The 20559-nt window shown below is 39.0% G+C and overlaps 2 protein-coding genes across 2 annotated transcripts in view; one reads left to right on the top strand and one right to left on the bottom strand.

Moving 5' to 3' along the window:
• Positions 1 to 8921, top strand: part of LOC137298286 (cysteine/serine-rich nuclear protein 3-like) — a 39884-nt gene extending 30963 nt beyond the window's left edge. Inside the window, exon 4 of the mRNA XM_067830475.1 lies at positions 2262 to 8921. Coding sequence (XP_067686576.1) covers positions 2262 to 4042 — 1781 coding nt within the window. The 3' untranslated portion in view covers positions 4043 to 8921. The remainder of the gene's footprint in view (positions 1 to 2261) is intronic.
• The window catches only part of LOC137298287 (armadillo repeat-containing protein 8-like), an 801735-nt gene that overhangs the window by 618694 nt on the left and 162482 nt on the right, over positions 1 to 20559 (bottom strand). The gene's annotated exons all lie outside the window — the stretch shown is intronic.

The raw sequence follows: 20559 nt of genomic DNA, 5'->3' as shown, positions 1-20559 counted from the left end.
ACCATTTCATATCTTTCAAAAGATCTTGGCAGATATATGAGACAGATCCTGAAATTGTGACTTTGCTGGTTTCAGATATATGGCATTTATATTTTTCATGAATTCCGTGGAAACAATTCTGATATGGTCTAAAAACAATAAGTAACTGTGTGATGATTCGTCCTTTCAAATATGTGGGAGCCGGGGAGATATGTCATCTTTTGATGACTCTTGTTATTTTTCTGCAAAACTTGGTAGATATACCAGTCAGAAGCTAAAATGGTGCCTTTTGCTATTTACAGATTTTTGTGATTTATCATTTTCCCAGTTTCAATGGAAACAATTCTGACTTAGTCTCAAAATGGAGGGATGGGCTTCGTTTCCGGAGCACAACTTGAAAACTATTCAATATCTTACAGCAGAACTTGGCAGATATTTGAGATAGACCCCAAAATAGTGCCTTTTGCTATTTACAATGTTTTGGCATTTTTATTTTTCCTGGTTTCCATGGAAACAATTTTGACTTAGTCTCAAAATGGAGGGATAGGCTTCATTTCCAGAGAAAACCATTTCATATCTTTCTACAGATCTTGGCAGATATATGAAACAGATCTTGGAAGTGGTGCCTTTTGATGTTTACAGATATATGGCATTTATATTTTTCATGACTTCCATGGAAACGATTCAAACTTAATCTAAGAAAACATCAAGTAACTCTCAGATGATTTGTCCTTTCAAATATGTGGGGGCCGGGGGGATATGTCATCTTCTGATGATTCTTGTTTAGTCAGTTAACCCACTGAATGCCAGAGGGACATATATAATCTTTTTGTTTACATGAAACTGAAGCTGAATAAGTGTATGCTGACCATGTTAAGATGCACTGTAAAACTGTGTTATTCAAATGCTAACATCAATTGTTCCACACTCTGCCAAAAGAGGGTCAAAGTCTGACTGACAAACTGAGATTTTGTATACCTTGAACAAAATTTATGTGAAATACATAAAAATCCTCAAACCAAATTCATCTTTCTCTGACGTTTAGAAATGCAAATGAACCCCATGACATACAATGAAGAAAGCATGGGAATCTAAGAACTAATGTTCGTAATACTTTGGGCCATCTGTTTAGCTGTTACATCGTTTTATATGATGTGCAATTTCCAAATTTTTGATACTGCACATATGTACCCAGTTTCAATGTGGATTTTGGTATTAGACTTGTTTGGTTCACTGTGAACAAACCATGAAAATATTGAGTGCTTGTCCACAGCAAATGCACTCCCATGTTTACATGAGTTATGATGACTTTGTGTTAAAGATCACATGCAACGCAAAACAACTTTGCAGATTCTGATACCTCTTGGTATGGACTTACAGAAACAAATCATAAAAAATGCAAATCGAACTTGCAAAGTTGAAAAATAACACTTTGAAAAAAACCCTACGGAATCGCAGTTCAAATGATTCACCAGTTTTCCCTCAGCATTTCACAGCTGTGCTGCACTGCTGCCATAGCACATGAGTAGTGATTAGGTTCACTCGCCTTGAACCAGAAAGGCAACTCCTACAAATACAGCAAGTGATGCAATCACTTCACTTTATGAATAACAACTTCTTCTATTGTGTATGATGCGATGTTTCGGTATGGATTCTTATACAATTATCACTCTTATTAGACAACGCTATATGAATCCATACTGAAACGTCACATCATATACAATAAAAATGGTGTTATTAAAAAAAAATCTTACTTTCTTATTGTTCACCATACTTCTGAAATATGTATGTTATATGTCATGAATAAGTGTGAATTTACATCTATGGATAGGAAATTTAATATTTTACATATCAATGTAGTTAGTAGCCATAGATCTTGAACAACTTTAACTTCTTGGACCTTCTAGAATTTCTCAGTAACCCATGCTTGTCATAAAGGTTAACTTATGGGATCAGGTTACCAGACTTGCTGACTTCGTTAACACATGTCGCCATTTCCCATTTGTGTTGCTCAGTGCTCATATTGTTGACCGCTGGATTGTCTGGTCCAGACACAGTTATTTACAGACCGCCACCATATAACTGGAATACTGCTGAGGGTGGCAACTGTAAAACTCTGCATCCAGAAAGAAAATGCCATCCAGGGACTAGAGAGTTGAAATTTCAACTGATCTGAACTGATCTTGTTTGTTCTTATTGAGGTTTGCCAGCCATAAAATAATTTATTGCCCTTTGAAATGAATCATGATCATATTGAAATAAGGTTTTGTGTTTTTTCTCAGGTATGGCCAACAAGCACAATTTTGTCGAGAAGTTCAGCTTAAGAGATTATGCCAAAGAACAAAAGCGAATCCATCGGGTGATTATTGCTGAACAGAGGCGGCAGGGCAAGTTGTTTCCTAGCCCACTGCTGAGTACAGTTATGCTGGAAGATGGTGAAGTTTCATCAGGGAGCGAGTCAGATAGTGAATTTGATGACTACTATTTTCTCCAGCCTGTGCCCATTCGACAGCGAAGAAACATGCTTCGCACATCAGGAGTGAAAAAGATTGAAAATCTTGAGAAGGATGAGTGTCGGGAGATCCGAGTATCGAGAGAAGTCTGTGGGTGTGATTGTAAAGTGTTTTGCGATCCTGAGAAATGTGCATGTAGTCTTGCTGGTATTCAGTGTCAGGTTGATCGACTGTCCTTTCCATGTGGATGCAGCAAAGATGGCTGTGGAAACCTGGCAGGGAGAATTGAATTTAATCCAATCCGTGTAAGAACTCATTTCATCCACACACTCATGCGTCTGGAGTTAGAAAAAAAGGAATGTGAATCAAGTGTTAAAGGCCACTGCACCCGAGATGGGTCAGATAGTATGAACGGAATGTCATCTTCTAATGATAGTATTGACTGGACTCAATTCAACAGCAATGAGAAAGGCAGTTGTCGGGACTGCCAAAACAGTGAGATGTGTAATGCTATGATGCAAGAGGTTAGATATGCTCAACAGAGGTCACTCCTGCCACAGCAGACATTCACTTCCTCCAATCATGTTCAACAACAGCAGCCACAGCCACACACTCAGACCAATGGAAGTCCACTGCCTCGTGTTATGTTGTTCAATGATAGTGATGAGGAAGTTTATCATGCAGAAAACACTACAAACTTCTTTCACTTTAGTAAGCAGGAAGAGAGCTATTCTGAGGCCAGTGAGTGCTCTAGTGACAATTCTGTGGAGGGAACAGATTATCCAAAGTCGTATCAAAACCTCACTGCCATAGGCACAGTGGATGAAGAAACAAATCAGGAATTCTGCTCAGTGTCAAAAGCAAGGACGTTTGTGCCCAAAAACCAAAGCCGGGAGAAATACATGGATCTGAACAATTCCTCAAACCACATGTACAAACTGCAGCCAATATCTGATATGTTGAATCCCCTCAATGCTTCTTCAAACCCCAACTTACAAACCAAAGGTGATTGGCATAGACAGCCTCAAAACCATAGTGACACTGCTGAAAAATCTCTAGGTTCTGTGCCACCAATATCTAAAGAAGTAGATGTTTCCACATACGCAACCATGACAACCACTACTAGAGACCAGTTGGCACAGAAGTGCCCCCTGATTTCATCTCACATGGCTCGGCATGGGGCAGGGTATGTAAGCAATGTCACTACTGCCAGCAGAGCTGCAGCCCACATCTATACTGACTTCGGTTTGGATTCAGACAGTTCTCAGTCTGCAATCCTTGGTCAGTCCCCTAACCTCTCAGAACCATCATACCCAGATTTTGTTGACCAACGATCAACCCTGGACTCCAATCTGGCATATGACAGTGCTCTTGGTTCCTCTTCTGGAGATGACAATTCCTCTGTAGGATCAGGTCCTGACATTTGCATGACAGGCAGTGTAAGCACTATGTCTTTGTCACTCTCTTCAGAGAAAGTCAGCAGCACACCACCAGCAACTGAGAAAGATATCCAAGAAAACCACACTTTGTCTCAGAAGCATGACAAAAAGGGCAGCGACAACTTTGGTGAAATCATAAAGGAATCCATAGTGGAAACTGTTTCTGCCTAAGTGGTTGTCCAAGGCACTCATGACTTTATCATTAGTAGATATATACAGGGTATTCTCAAATGTTGTATGTTTGTTCTCTGTTCATTGCCACTTTCATGTTTCTCATCAAACTCCTCCACTGATATCGTATCATGTTTATGGCAGCAGACCATGGATGATTTATTTTGGTAATGGAATTGATAGGTATTGATTTGTTTCTATTTGTCTGATGAAAGTAGGAGGACAGTATCTGAGTTAGTGACTTAGCATTTAAATTACATTTCTTGTGTTGAATCTTTCATAAAACCTTCTTAGAAGCTGTAGGTTAACCAATGTGCTGAACCAATAGTAGCTCCCAAGAAGCCTGAAAACTGAAATAGCAGTGTTGATAATCAGGATACTGAAATGGGCTGGAATAATAACATTGTGCAGTTTCACAAAACAGTTTAATGAAGAAGTCGTTGTTGAGGCAGCAATGTTCCTAATGAACATACATTTATTTTAACTTCATTCATTGCTTCTTGTAAAGTCATGAGTGTCAGACTGCATCACAATCTGATGACTTAGGGCAATTCCATTGTGATAGATGCTGTAAGCTATACTCACTGAGGAATGTTTGAAGTATATATATATATATACATATATATATGTATATACACACACACAAACACATGTAGCTCCCATTTGCATTTTGCAATAATTCTTGTTGTTGCCATTTCAGATTAACTATTCTACCAATATTTCTGTGGTGATTACCAGTGTCTTGTGTTGTCAGTGTTCTAGTCTTGCCCTATAGACAGGCTGAATCTCAATATTTATGAAAGAAACCATTATTTTTGTCAATGTTTTCCCCCTGTTGTATTGCCAGTCCATTGAGTCCTGAGTAAACCATGCCCTTTGTCAATTGTAGGACAATTGCTAAATGTTTCCATTTTGAGATGTTCAACAATAGTAACTCTACCCCACTGTAACTAAACAAGATGAAGCCTGTCACGGAATTACAGTTATGTGCAATAATATTTACAGTCCCACCCTTGAATCAGTTGGTATTACAATTCTGTTTTCTCAGTACACGTACCACTGAAGGCCCCCATGATCAACAGGGCTCGATTTCGTGCATTGTTACTTGCACTGGTGCAGCCCATTAGTTATTAGTGTAACTATAACCAGGTGCAAGTCAATTTTTCAGTGGGTAAACCTCTGAATAAAACAATAATTCAAACGCATATTTGTATCATTATACATTGCATAGAAAGCAGTGCATCTGAAATTTGTCTGGCGCAACTAGGTTTTTATCTTAGTTGCACCTGGTGCAAGTAGGTTAACATGTCTTAAATCGAGTCCTGATCAAGTTAATGTCTTCCTTTGTCATATTTCCAATGTGTCACAGTGTACCCATGTTGTATATATTGTTCAAGTATATCTCAATAAGAATCAGCCCTTAGCATGTATTATATTTTGCAACCTTCAGTTGACAAAGGGTGTGTTTCTGTATTTTTGTTAAACTGACAGAATGTTAGTTTTCAATTGTTATAGGTGTGAAACTGTTTATTTGGTTGTTTCATTGTGTACATATTCATTGTTGTCAAACATTTCAAAGCATTTAGATAGATGGACCAAACACAGCACTCTGTACTTAAGCCAATTCAGGGCTGTCAGTGATTCCACACTCTACTACTTGTTCTACATCACCTTTTTATGTTGGCATTGTCAATAGTTGATGCAGTAGGAATATTGTGACTCTAAATGGCAATACCTAGTCTTCATGAAAGTACAAAATGCCCCAAAATGGTACTTATGGTGTGGGGGATGGTTTGTGGTCTAAGGGACGTAACTCAAGTCATACCATGATTAAGCACATAATAACTCCATTTGTTTTTGCATATATCTCAATGACATGTGCAATTCATGTATGTTTATGGTAGTTTGTGGAATCTTTGATGCCATGTACATTTCAGAGGAACCGATAATTTACATCAGTGAAATTTTATTTTTCAAAGTCAAATACTTACAAACATAGCAATTTATTGTTTAATGAACATTGCATTTATTGATCCTGAAAATGTGATGTGGTTTATTTTTGTAGTGTCAATGTTTGAAAGGCAAATTGCATTTTCTGACAAGAACACACTTCTCCCAGATGGCATTTTACAGCATTTGACTTGTGGCAAATTTATCTGCTTGCCAAAATTGAACACTAGTCACAGGTTATTAACTTGATTCTAATCAAATTGTAAATGAGGTTTTTGTGATAGAATGGTTTTGATCTAGATGAATAGTTTTAATTTAATCAAATGTTTTGATGTTGCTAAATATATTATGAAAAATGATCCTTTGGTATGAGGTCTATAGGCTATAGAAAATACACTTGTATTTGTTCACCTTGTACTGTATTTGTGTGAAGAAATGCCAGGCAAAGGCATCGACCATTTTGATCAGTTGATGTATTTTTTATGGAAATGCAAGCAGGCAAAGGCTGCAGAAATGAAAACAAACAGTTCTCAGGAAATTACTTTTGAAATTTTGATGTCTCTTGTTGATATCTAAGTGTCAGTATTGTATTTTCTTTTGTCTACGAATAGAACACAAATATGTTTTCAATCAGTGGTATTTGCCTGAGAAACGCAACTGTTATTTCTCAGCCTCTTGAATAAGCTTGTGGCTGAAAAAAGGAAGATTACAAGGTGAGTTATCTCAGTATTGTTGCAGAATTATCATCTCAACACTGATTACAACAGTATACTGTCTGTCTGAACTGCTGTTGTCTTATGTAATTTGTCTTGTTGTTTTTCATCAAGTTTATTAAAAGTTTGACTAGATCAAAGAAATTTGAGGCTGAAAAGATACTTCATTTGGTTATTACCATTGTTAATTTATGTATTGTAATCCATGAATATCTTACCCCTTCTTTTAATGTTGACCCATATGATGGGGATAGATTCCAATCAATCCAGAAACATGACACCTCTCACATGTAGTTTACAGAAGGTTTTTTTTTGTTTTTTTGTTTTTTTTGTATTCTGAAAGACTACAGTGAACCATTCTGAGATAATCTACTTTGATAGTCAATAATGATCAAAGTAGGCAATTCGTTGAAAAGCTGATAATGTCTTTCATCAGTCTGATTGAGAATTTGCTCTGGTTTTATTATTTTTCATAGCACTGGATCAAATATCATTATACATCTATTTATATTGTTTATAAACAACTCCTGTATACATATATACTAGCTTTGTTTAGATGCAATCTTTGTAATATTGTTGTGATTATTTTATTGTTGCCATTAGATACAAAGGTCGTTTACAGCATGTATGAAAGCATGCTGACTAGGGTTGTACATTCTTGCTGCTAAGTGTAATTTGTGACCAGCAGAGGCTAGCTTGTTTTGGTGCTCCTATGTTTCATATCATCTTATCATGGAATACAATGCTTCGTCTACGCAGAGATGAGAAACAAATTTTTTGTCTCTATTATTATCAAGTTTCAAAAGTATGAAAAATATTTTTGTGTTTTTTCCACACCTATTCCTATCCTTAAACAAACTTTCCCTAGTATTGTTTGTTGATATGACTAGACGATGAAACACATCAAATATCCCTCGTTTTTCCTCCTATTGCCCTTTGGGGAGAAGGAACGTCCACTGTAACACAGATAGGAGATTCGGTTTTGTGTTCAATATTTTATTAGAGATGTTCATATTCATACTTTCACACATGATCACGAAACTTTCAAAACGCCTGTAAAAACACAATATTTATACAGTTGTGCCCATGACAAATCTTGTGTTCTTTCATTTATCATTAGTTTTATAATATGATGAGGGTTGCTCATCTCACAATAACCAAAGAGTTCCTTAGAAAAAAAAAATAAGCTATATAAAGTTTGTAACCGTTTGAACTGGATATTTAGTGCTCCTGAGAACTTTCCCAATAATAGAACACATGTCATGAGATTGCAAAGTGACTATTTACCAAATGTTGTGAACTTTGTTCTTACTTTACTTTACTGTACTTTACTTTACTTTACTTTGTGATGTTACTTTCTGAGATATGAATCCAGGGAAACTGACACTGATTAACTGCTGATTAGGGTTGTTGAGAACACAAGTAGGTTGGTCAGGTAAGCAGGCTGCTATGGGATTTGGGGGCTTGTCAATGTTCCTGGCTTGTATGTTAGTGCTTGGTAACTTCAACAGTAGGTAGGCTTCTCTAAGTTAACACCATTTGCTTACGTGAACACAGTAAAGTCACTTTTAAGGCAAATACCTTATGCTTGCACAATGACCATTTCAGAATATCTTACAAAAGGTCAGCTTAGGTGTAGAGTAGGATTCTGTGTATTTAATCAAAATGCTAATGAGGTGAGGGATACTGAGTGAGATGGGAAGGGTTAGGTATGGCCTGCTTTTGGAGAACTGCAGCAAGCTTACATATCACTTAGACATTCTTCCAATGGCCAGTTTTATTTGTAAGTATTATTAAAGCAGGCACATGTTTCCACAAAACTTGTCACTTGACATGTTACAAATTTGTGAAATCCTATAGGCAATATCATCTCCATATATTTTACGAAACTGTTGAAGCAAGAAATTATGATGCTTATTGGAACATAAACATGAAACAGGAGGATGATTGTTTCCTGTTATGCCAGGCAAGCATGAAGGAAGTTGTAAGGAAGGTTAATAGATTGTGATTGCAGAAGCGACCCAGCCTTCTGTACTACTGCTGCTTCAGTAGGTCACTGACGTTCTAGGTTGTGGTTACCGTTACATGCTAGTCCACGTACATGCGTACGACTGTCCACTACTAGGAGAGATCTGCCTGCCAACTTCCACCTCTCTAGATCTGTCTGTTATATACTGTGTACATGTCGTTGTGCAATAAAGGCATGTAAAACATTCTGTGTAGTTTTCAGAATCCTCTTTTTTCAGCCACGAAAAAGCCTTGTCCAAGATTTAATGTTAGCGGCTCTACATAATGCAGTTAAATGCACAGGCATGTTTGTCAGAATGAATTAATGGATTCCTGCACATTTATTGATCAAACATATCACAACATCCTTTCTTCTCAAGATCCTGGACATTTTCTGAAGATCACCTACCACCTTGCTGTTAAAACAGCCAGGTAATCAATAAGCATGTGTAATGAAATTTGCAATTTCATGTGCAACTCATACACCTGGCTGTTCTAACAGCAAGCGGTCCCCCTTCTTTGAAAACAGCAAAAAGTGGCAATGAAATAATGATCAGCTTCTTCATGTGGGTGTCCAGAATTATCAGACCAATCAGATTTGGTCTCTCGTTTTCATGTGACTGGTTTGGTTTTGTTGCCATTATTAGATTTTGCGTTCGTGAGCAATGGTTGGGTCCCAGATGACTTGGACTGGATATGAACGACAGATGTCCAGAATTAATAAATGAGTGAGTTTAGTTTTATGCCGCACTCAGCAATATTACAGCTATATGGCGGCGGTCTGTAAATAATCGAGTCTGGACCAGACAGTCCAGTGATCAACAACATGAGCATCGATCTGCGCAAATGGGAACCGCTGACATGCGTCAACCAAGTCAGCGAGTCTGACCACCCGATCCCGTTAGTCGCCTCTTACGACAAGCTGAGTCGCCTTTTATGGCAAGCATGGATTGCTGAAGGCCTATTCTACCCCGGGACCTTCACGGGTCCAGAATTAAAAAAAAAACATAAATGGGATTGATTACGTAATACCACCATTGCTACCTCACAGATGAAGCTGTTTAAGCTTCACATACTGTTGGCAAATTTAAGGTCATGGCCAGTGTGGTCAAAGTGGATTCATGTTGTGTATGTCAGGTAACAGGTGGGATGCTGGTTTTGATGATAGGCATCCCATACAGATAGGGACTTGTACAATACTGACTGGCACACATCGCCGCATCCTAAATGTGCGCAGCAGATGCACACATTGTAAAAGTATCACTTCACCCATTTTTTTTTTCATGGTACCAGTATGCTACCATAAACCAAATCAAACATGAATTAACTTGCATATCCTGCTTAATGACAGTAACACAAATGTAGGTGATGCTTGGTTTTGATCTTTCCACCTACGTATCTACAATAGATGTATGCTTCCGAAGGGTGAAAATAATGCAAGCGAACATTGTAGTAGCGGATATGGGATGACGGTTTGTGGGTGGTGCACACACAATGCTCTTCGTGGTCTCAGATGACGGCCATGTTCGTTTAACCATCAAAAGGTATGTGCAGTAACACTGAAAATATGCATAAACATAATTAGGTATTTGAGCATAACATGGGTTATACTGAACATCATTGAAAACGCACCACCTGTAAATTTTGAAATAAGGCAATAGAATCTTTTGGAAATGGAAAATTAATGGTGGGAATTTTGATAATAACACACTAGATCGTAAATAACGCTCTACAGTAAAAAACGGATCGTTCGAACACATCATCGAACACATCACATGAAAACAACAAAATTCATGCACATCACACACGAAGGGCACAAATTGCATGCAGAAAGCATGCTGTTCAGGGGTATAAATGACCTTCGGCACAAAACCGTTCTCATTTTCGCAGTACTTTCGTAAGTAAAGTTTTTTCGCCATGCCAAGATTGTCACCAGAGGAACGAGAACAGGCCTTGGGTATGTTGCAGGTCGGCGCTTCAAGCAGAAACATTGCACGACGATTTGGGTGTCATCATTCGACCATTCTGAGGCTTGCTAACAGATACCAACAAACAGGAACCAGCAGGGACCGGCAACGCCCAGGTCAGGCACGTGTTACCACCCCTCGTCAAGATCGAGACATTGTACGGCGCCATATTCGGGATCGAACCTTGCCCGCTGCCAGAACCGCCAACGCTGTCCAGGGTCGACGTGGTTTGATCAGCGCTTCCACCGTCCGACGCCGTCTCCGTGCGGCAGGGTTACGTTGTCGACGCCCTTACGTTGGACCCATCCTGACTGACAGGCATCGCTGTGAACGCCGACAATGGGCTGAACAGCATCGTGTGTGGTTGTTACGACGTTGGCATGGTGTGGTGTTCTCCGACGAGTCGCGTTTTCACTTGCGAAATGCTGACGGGCGTCTACGGGTATGGCGTCGACGGGGTGAACGTTATCATCAGGATTGTGTTGTGCAAACCGATCGGTGGGGTGGAGACAGCATTATGGTGTGGGGAGGGATAAGTTATCACCACAGAACCGATCTGATTGTTTGTCGTGGCAGAGTGAATGCCGTTTACTACCGTGACAACATTCTTCAGAACAACGTCGTTCCCTTCTTTCACCAGCATCAAGATCTGCACACATTTCAACATGACAATGCACGAGCCCACACTGCACGTGTTTCGATACAGTTTCTGGCTAACAACAACATTCCTCTACTTCATTGGCCTGCATTGTCACCAGATTTGTCACCCATCGAACACTTGTGGGATTACATCGGCCAACGCCTCGCACGTCGTCCGCAGATCAACAACCTTGGGAAACTCGACAATGCTTTGCAGCAAGAGTGGAATGCAGTGCCTCAGGACTTTATTCAGAGACTTATCCGTTCAATGAGGAGACGTTGCACAGCTCGTGTTGCTGCTAACGGGGGTCATACACGCTACTGACTTTCCATTTTGACCCCATCTTTATTTCATTGTCAGCTGCATTAAATCTTCACTGTTTTGCTTGATTGTTTTTTGCTTCTTTTCTTTATCAAACACTGGTCTACACAAATATGTAAAATTTACATAGATTGCTCACTTCTGCTCTTAGAAATCCACAATTTTAGGGGTGGTGCGTTTTCAATGATGTTCAGTATATATAGTATTACTCTTTCTACATATTGTTATTGAGATAATTGCCAACCCAGGCAATACAAAAGCACATCTTTAAATGAAAATAGTAAGATAGTGATATTCCATGACTATATGACTAGTACACATGGAGAAAATTAGTTCTTACATATAAGAGCATATACTTCACTTGCCACTGTGTGACAATGAGTTCAGCATCCGCTTATGCAGTACAGGATTACACCACTGTTTGGCAATGAGTTCAGCATTCGTTTATGCAGTTCAGGATTACACATCCAACCAACGGTACTGGTGGTTAGAAAACAATAGTTACATTTAGTTACACACCATGCATTATTCTAACACGTCTTTAGGAAATTCTCTACAATACTATATATTAGTATATACATATATAGTTTGTACTAACCTGTATAATGAAATCCTTAAGCCCCAGAAATGTCGCACAAGGAAATAATTTGTAATCCTCAGAAATGGCTGTTGTAACCCTGCTACTTCAAAACAATATCCTCCATTTTGAATTTATAGTGAGACACCTGGACACCATTTGGGTATCTATTTTTAGACCATGAGTCACTCCTGTCTATTGTATATTGAGATCTATTGTGTGAACACCTGGAGTGTCTATATTTAGACCATGACTCAGATGGCTATTTTTAGACTCAGATGGATCATGTAATTCCCCCAAACAGCCGTCTACACACAAATGCAGGGATATATTTAACTTAAAAGGTTTGTATTAGCTTTTCTGTCAAAATCTTTTCTTGACAATTGTAAACTATCCTATCACTATTTACAGATGCGTAATATTGGAACTTACAAACTACCAAGCTAATACTAATTAAGACATGACTAGGCTACATTATGGATAGAATTAAATTGCTTTATGTTTCTGGAGGTAAAATGCCTACTGTAGACTTTTCCCATGTGTAAGTATACGCCCAATCAGAAGGTTCCTTTGTATTAATGGCATGCTGAATACACTGGGGCGAGGGCCATGTACACAATGTTTCAAAAAACAAGAATTCTGAGGATGCATCATGGCCGAATTGATACGCCTCACTATGTCAGCACAACAACATTACTTTTGATCATCATCTACGCATTTGGTATACGATGATGTGTCAACCAAGTAAGAGGCTGATCACCTGATGACATACTTGTGTGCGCTACAGGGGTGGTATAGTGGATGTATATATGTGAGACCATATGCTGTCGTGATATTCATCCTGAAGGACGATAATGCAGGATTTATTTACCCTAGGGTCACTGAAGGCCTCCTTTGAGCAGGACACCTTGGTCCGATGGATGGTCATATCACTCAACCTCCTCCATGTACATTGTCAAAGGATCTGGAAATAAATATATACAACGGTCTTGACTTTGCAACCGTTCAGAGGAAAAGATGGTGGTGGCAGTTGGCTCTTGAGAGTCGGGGGTATTTGGGGAAAGAATTTGTTCTGATGATTTCTGGGCTCATTTGGACACATACTCTCGTATTGAGGTGTTCTGAATGCTTATTGGTCACGTGTTTTATTCACGTATAACTTCAATTTTACAATTTAAAGTGGTTATTTATTACTGCAAACCTGCTTTAAGTCAAAGACACTGGCAAACGGTTGCCATTTGGTGCCAAATCAATAATGTCCTTGCTGGAATCTCCAAACTGCGAGATGCACAACAACACAACAACAGAGAGAATAACCACCTGAGATCAACATTTGATACATAATCATGTAAAAGGCACTGTTAAAGATCACACATACTCTAGGGGGGTACAAATACATAAGTCATATATTGACATCGTTATAAATGAAACCCCATTATTAAAACTACTTATTTCAAAATTTCATTACCTTAAATCGACCTTTTGGAAAACAGCGCACAATATTCTCTCCCGCGAACGAAATTTCAACCATTCAGACGGGCGGGCCTCCGTGACGTAATATGAGGTATACCTATATATGTGGGTGGTATTCATATACATTTCAGGGGATGGATGATCTTGTTTATAAGTTTGTCTAAACCTGCAATGGTGACAACTGTTCTGAAAAATGAAAGCTTCATGTTTACACAATCTACTGCCATTACATTTTTGTCATCTGCTTTGCTTATTCTCTGAGATGCAACTTGTTTTCATAGATGATTCTATCCAAATCGCTTATTGTTATAATGGATATTGATCATCGTTCTGTTACAAGCGGTGTCATGCAAAATCTGATTGGTCATGATTTTCAAAAAACTATTTAACTACGAGTAGGAAGTAGTTCTGATTTTTTAACTTGATGAAAACAAACCATAATCTAATTGATTCTCAAACTGGCTTTACACCGTGACGCCAAGATTTAAAAAATTGTCGCGAACATCCGCCAGTCTGAGAATTACTGCTATTTAGGATTGTTTACACCGAGTTACAAAAAACTAGTGTCTACTGGTAGTAAAATATGTATCTGAATGATGGACAATAGGATTTTGCATAGCATTGCTTATAACATAACAATTTCTCTCTTGGAAGCGAGGTGAGTGTCAATATATAATGCTACTTCACTTTGACCCAAACCTCGATCGATTCCGAGGAAGAAATCCATATGTTACAATTTGTGTCATGCAAAATCCTTTTGGTTATCAATCATTTACTAGTAAGTAGTTCTGATTTTTTTTAACTCGATGGAAACAAATCTAAATAGCATCTTCTATCTTGGGAGCTGATTTAACAGGTACAGACTTCCACAACACTCGCTTCACACAAACAACATATTTATTGTTCGCACGAACTGAGATGCAACTGAGAAATCTGTGCATGGTGACACAATCACCCGACACCTGAGAGGATTTGGCTCCGAGTGTGTGACGGCAACCTAGCGATTCAACATGTCTTTGTTGATGTCGAGAAATCAGCAAATTGACGAGTTTCTTACTCATGTACAACCAACTGAAATTCCTACTTCACATGACGTCACTGCAGGGCTCTGGCCACAGAGTTGCCTGTGAGATTTCATTGGTAGGCGATAGGGAAGGAGGCAACTTTTTGGCAACTTGTAATGGTCGGCATTAATTAACCACGCGTTTTTTCTATATGTAATGGTTTAAAGAGTATATAAAGGGACAATGTACTAGGTGTATAAAGGGAAAATCCCAAGCCTTTGAACTACATTCATGACCATGAACTCCCACGTCCTGCTTCTATGAGTACTGAAACAGGCAATGAGATTCAACACAATTTCAAACAAGACAAGCATTGTCCCTAAGGTGACATAATCCCGAATCAAAATATCGAATCCAATTTGAAAAGGAATGACAGTGAAGGTCGTAATTTAAGATGATGTTAAATGTCAACAAAAACATGACCAGTCAACCTCTCTTGATATCTTGCCCGGTAGTTGTTCAAACACACAAATATTGTCAAGACTCACATTGAACTTGCCATGAATGTCATAGTGTACGAAGCAAATAAGAACCACATTTATTTTCAACATAGTCCCCTTGTGAGTCAAGACGCTTGTTCTATCTTTTCTGCCAGGCACTGATGCCATCTCTGTAGAAGACGCCATTTTGGTCCTCAAACCAAGCCTCAGTAGCAGCAATATAAGCTCATTATCGTCCTGAAATCTACGGCCACGCAAGTGTTTCTAGAGATTTGGGAACAGACGGTAATCACTTGGTGCCAGGTCTGGAGTGTAGGGGGGATGCGGCAAGATTTCGTACCCGCATTCATGGACAGCAGCGGCTGCAACGCGAGAGGTGTGTACTGGAGCATTGTCTTGATGTAGAAGAATACCACGTCTGATCTTGCCCCGGCGCTTCTCCTTGACTGACTGTCGCACTTGCCTCAACAAGTTAGCGTAATATTCCCCATTCATTGTTCTTCCTTTTGGTAAGTAATCTATGTGGATGACGCCTTTGCTATCCCAGAAGACTGTCGTCATTACCTTCTGCACTGATCTGGAGGCTTTGAACTTTTTGGTCCTGGGAGAAGTGACATGTTTCCATTTCATGGATTCTTGTTTGCTCTCAGGATCATAGTGGTGGATCCAGGTTTCATCACAGGTTACTAGCCTAAAGCGAAAATCTTCTGGATTCTTGTTGTATCTGGTTAGCATGGAGTTACTTATGGTGACCCTTGTTTGCTTCATTTCATCTGTAAGCATTCTTGGCACCCATCTTGCTCATATCTTAGACATGACGATATGTTCATGAAGAATTGTCTCGATTGACCCATGTGAAATGCCTGTGGTCTCCTCTAACTCGTGGAGAGTTCATTTTCACGGCCGTGAGGGGGGTCTCTTTCTGTCAATGTGAGCTGTTCAATAACTTCTGAGAGTAGGATACCAAAACTTATATATCACATCAGCTACACCCCAAGGTTCAATGTCGTATCATAGGATGAAAAATGCTCAAGGCTCAAAATTTATTGACATCCTCTCGTAGTGTTCTGTCGGTTTCCTGACAGGAATAAGGGTCGGGTGCATTTGTTAAGGAAGGTATAGCCCAGATTATGTTTCCTAGAAATAGAAAAGTCCTCTTCTTTTAACTCTTGTTTTTGGTCAGATAATATTAATGAACATTGTGATAAGACCGAGTGAACAGTCAGATGCTGCATATAGTCAGCCAGACTCGATGACGATGACGTGGAAAGAAACTTAAGTGTGTGAGTGGACATCGCGGCTGGAGTTTGTGTTAACTTAATCGGTTTCATAATTATGATTCAGCTACTGATTCGCTTTGCACCGAACTGAGCTGGTGATGTGTCACATCGCATAAACCGAGTATGGTTGTTTTGTTGACATGGCGTACGTCACACGTGTATGGACAGTCTGTGGGAAGTTATTATTTATTGTTTGTTCCAGGACCTTGCACAGGACATATTTCTCCTTTACATCTATCGTCAGAAACCCTGCTTTATATATGACGTCTTGGACAAGCTTAGTCAGTCTTGGAAAACTGGTGCCCTTGCCCCAGATAAACACAGAACTGACCTACTCAGTCAAAACGTGTGCTGTATTCCCTTCTATGATATGCCAATACTGAAAAAAGAATAACAGTTAATGTGAAACCACTCTGCTCTTCCAATGTTGTGCTAACATTCCTCCAATGAGAATGTATAATCTGACCAGGTATGAGTTTTTTATGTAGGTGAGCGATCGGCGAAGAGGTTTCTGTTGAACTATGGTAGAGGCACTGTTTATACTGTTAGTCTTATTCCAAAGTGGCTCTATATCTCTTCAGTGCTAGAAGACCAATAACTTGCCAAAATATCAAAGTCTTGGCTTGTCCTCCAGAATGCTGTCACAATTCATCTGTGAGAACTTATAACGCTTCTTAGGAATTATTTAGTTAGAACCCAGCAGAGATGTGTGGAAATCGGGCAACACTGTGTGATGTACAGATCCCCTCATATATTGCACGTTGACTTCCCCATTGATGGATTAGTAGTCATGAAGAGAACGTCGAGAAGATTCCACTTGCCTCCGAAACTGGCATGAATCTGCGTGATGTTTGTGTCTCCTGCAGTGTGTAACTAACATTGGTTGCTTTATATCGCGGCCACGAGATACGACGTGAAGCGTAACGCACGAGTGTATACTTGGACAGTTAAAATCACCTGTCAACAGGACGCCGTTTATGTTGGTGGCCATTATCCCTCCTGGTGAAGTCTTTATATCCGTAATGATGTGTGTGTCACGATAAGGAATATGGAAGGATCCAATAAATACTGTATTATTTTTCAGGGGATTTACTCAACCAGTATGTAATCACAACTTTTGCTGTATTCTGGTGATGAGGTTACAAATTTCAAACAAGGTACCCTGTTTTTTCCTGTATGCAGCATGGCCCTCGGGAAGACGTCGCTTCACATCGTGGGGCGCGATGGGCGAGCTGGTTAAAACGCCAGGCTAGTGATCCAGCGAACTTGAGGTGTCGGGATCGAGCCAACTTGTGACCGGGTGTAAAAACCTTGGAGTCACCTTGTGTGCAGACTCTTTCCAGTTGTCACAACCCCTAGTGTACAGTACACATCCCTGTGCACTTAAAAGAACGTGCCAATCCGTTGGTATACTCCCCAGGGAGTTGAGATTAGTTATAAGATGTGATGCTGAGACGGGCATCCAATGATTGAGAGAAACAAATAAGAACGCCTTGAGCAAGCAATAGTTGCATGGATATGTGCGCTATATATATATATCCTATATTAACAATAAAAGCTTGTCAGTGGATGCCCTTCCTTGGCACAAAAAGCATATACTAAAAGACATGATTGCATGACTCGCTGCTTTTACTATTGTCTCTGCCACGCCTGTCGCTTTGACCCCGAGGTCCATCCATGGTACGACCCTGAACATGTCTACAGCATCCTGAAAAATGATGCTTTCAAACTTTTCTGGAATAGGCCCATATACAGCCTGAGACGAATTCCTGCCAACAAACCTGATCTTGACCTTTCCAATAAAGCCAATGAAATTATTTATATCAGTGAATTTTCTGTCCCTTTTGACAGCAATGTGATTGGCAAGATTCAGGAAAAGCATGATAAATATGTGGACCTCGCCTTTGAAATGTCTCGCATGCATCCTAAGTACACTGTCGTCAGGCTCCCCATTGTCCTCAGTTCCCTTGGTTTGGTACCTCCTGATCTCTTGGCGCATTGCTGTCTTTAAGCTAGAAAGTTGTACTTTCTGTATTTGCTTGTATTGCCAATATTGTGGTTCACATGATATGACAGATCATATGAAGGAATGATGCTATGCATGTAAGATCAAAGTAATTTACCAAACAACATATACTGACAGTAATAAATTGAGGAACACAGGAAAATTCAAGCATTCCTTTAATATCTCCAAGCTTTCATCACCAGCTTTCAATAGTGCTGTGGGAGGAAATCTGAGAATAAAAACAAGAGTCATCAGAAGATGACATATCCCCCCGGCTCCCACATATTTGAAAGGACAAATCATCTCACAGTTACTTATTCTGTTTTTAGACCAAGTCTGAATTGTTTCCATGGAATTCATTAAAAACATAAATGCCATATATCTGTAATCAGAAAAAGACACCATTTCAAGATCTGTCTCGTATATCTGCCAAGATCTTTTGAAAGATATGAAATGGCTTTCGAGTTGTGCTCTGTAAGCAAAGTCAGCAATGTGTTTATGGAAAAGAGAAAATAATACACCATAAAAACCTGTAAATAGCAAAAGGCACCACTTTGGGGTCTGCCACACATATATACCAAGTAACACTGACAGACATTAAGAAGTTTTTGAGTTCTGCTCTGGAAACGAAACACACCTCTCACTTTTGAGACTAAGTACGAAACGTTTCCATGGAAACCAAGAAAATAATAAATCACAAGATCCTGTACATACCAAAAGGCACCACTTCAGGTTCTGACTGATATATCTACCAAGTTTTGCAGAAAAATATTGAACGGTTTTTGAGTTCTGCTCCGGAAATGAAAAACACACCTCTCACTTTTGAGACTGTGTCCGAAACGTTTCCATGGGAACCGAGAAATATAAAAAAAACCTGTACATAGCAAAAGGCACCACTTTAGGTTCTGATTGATATATCTACCAAGTTTTGCAGAAAAATATTGAATGGTTTTTGAGTTCTGCTCCACAAACGAACCCCACCCCACCATAAGACTAACACCAAAATGTTCCATGGAAAAACACAAAAAAATATAAATGCCAAAAATCTGTAAATAGCAAAAGGCACAACCATAGGCTGAGATTACTAGATCTATCTAGTTTGGTCTAAACATATTGAACGGTTTCTGAGTTATGCTCTGGAAACAAAATGATTATGGACGGACGGATGGACGAGGCATTGACTATATGCCCCTGCATTATAAGATGAAACAGATGAATATTATCCCTCATTTACTCAAAACACTGCCTCGCAAATGTAGTTGGGGGCACTGGAATCTGTCTTATAGATGTGCCTCAGACATGCTGTTTTCCCAAACTGTCAGTGATCACATTAAACTGCACCGTTCATGGAAAAAAAAACTCTCTGAAAAATGTACTTATTTCTTATTTCTTAAACTTATTTCTCAAACAATACAACACATAAAATCTACTGTCATGATGTTAATATTGGTATTACCTTGGGGTTCCACATTAGGATAAATAGAAGTAGTGTTCTTCTAGTTTTGTAAAGACAAAGACAATGCTCTAGTTTATGAATATTTTCTATTTGATTTTGTTATTATTTAGAGGGTGATAAAAGTCATTGCAATGAACAAAAAAATATTCAGAGAACTTCCATGAAACTCCTATGCTTTGTTGACAAGTGTTATCTCTCCTGTATCTTGTCAGTATGTATATTTTTTTAACTTGTCTAAATATATTTTAGTGTATAGAATGTTTTACTGTAAATGGAACTATAAATAATGGGGACTAAACAAGGAACATTTGCTATTCTTTGAATAAAGATTGAGAAAAGAAAACAGATATAATGTTAGGTAAAAATTAATCTCAGATGTACCGAGGATGTAGAGGATTTGCTGTTAGCGAAGTTCTGGAAAGTTTCTATCATTATACAGAAAGAATGTACATGTTTGTAACGTTTAACTGGCGTATTGCCATTGGTCCTTGATCATTAAAAGTAAAAAGGACAAAAACTATATACTAGGTGTGTCTGTTTTATTATCAATATGCTCCTATCAACCATCTTGGACAGAATACTATTAAGATGTTAGACATTTGCATAGATACACTAATACATTGT

Source organism: Haliotis asinina, chromosome 10 (genome assembly GCF_037392515.1).
Source record: "Haliotis asinina isolate JCU_RB_2024 chromosome 10, JCU_Hal_asi_v2, whole genome shotgun sequence".
In the NCBI taxonomy this organism is placed as follows: Eukaryota; Metazoa; Mollusca; class Gastropoda; order Lepetellida; family Haliotidae; genus Haliotis; species Haliotis asinina.
This window is presented reverse-complemented; position numbering and strand designations above follow the sequence as displayed.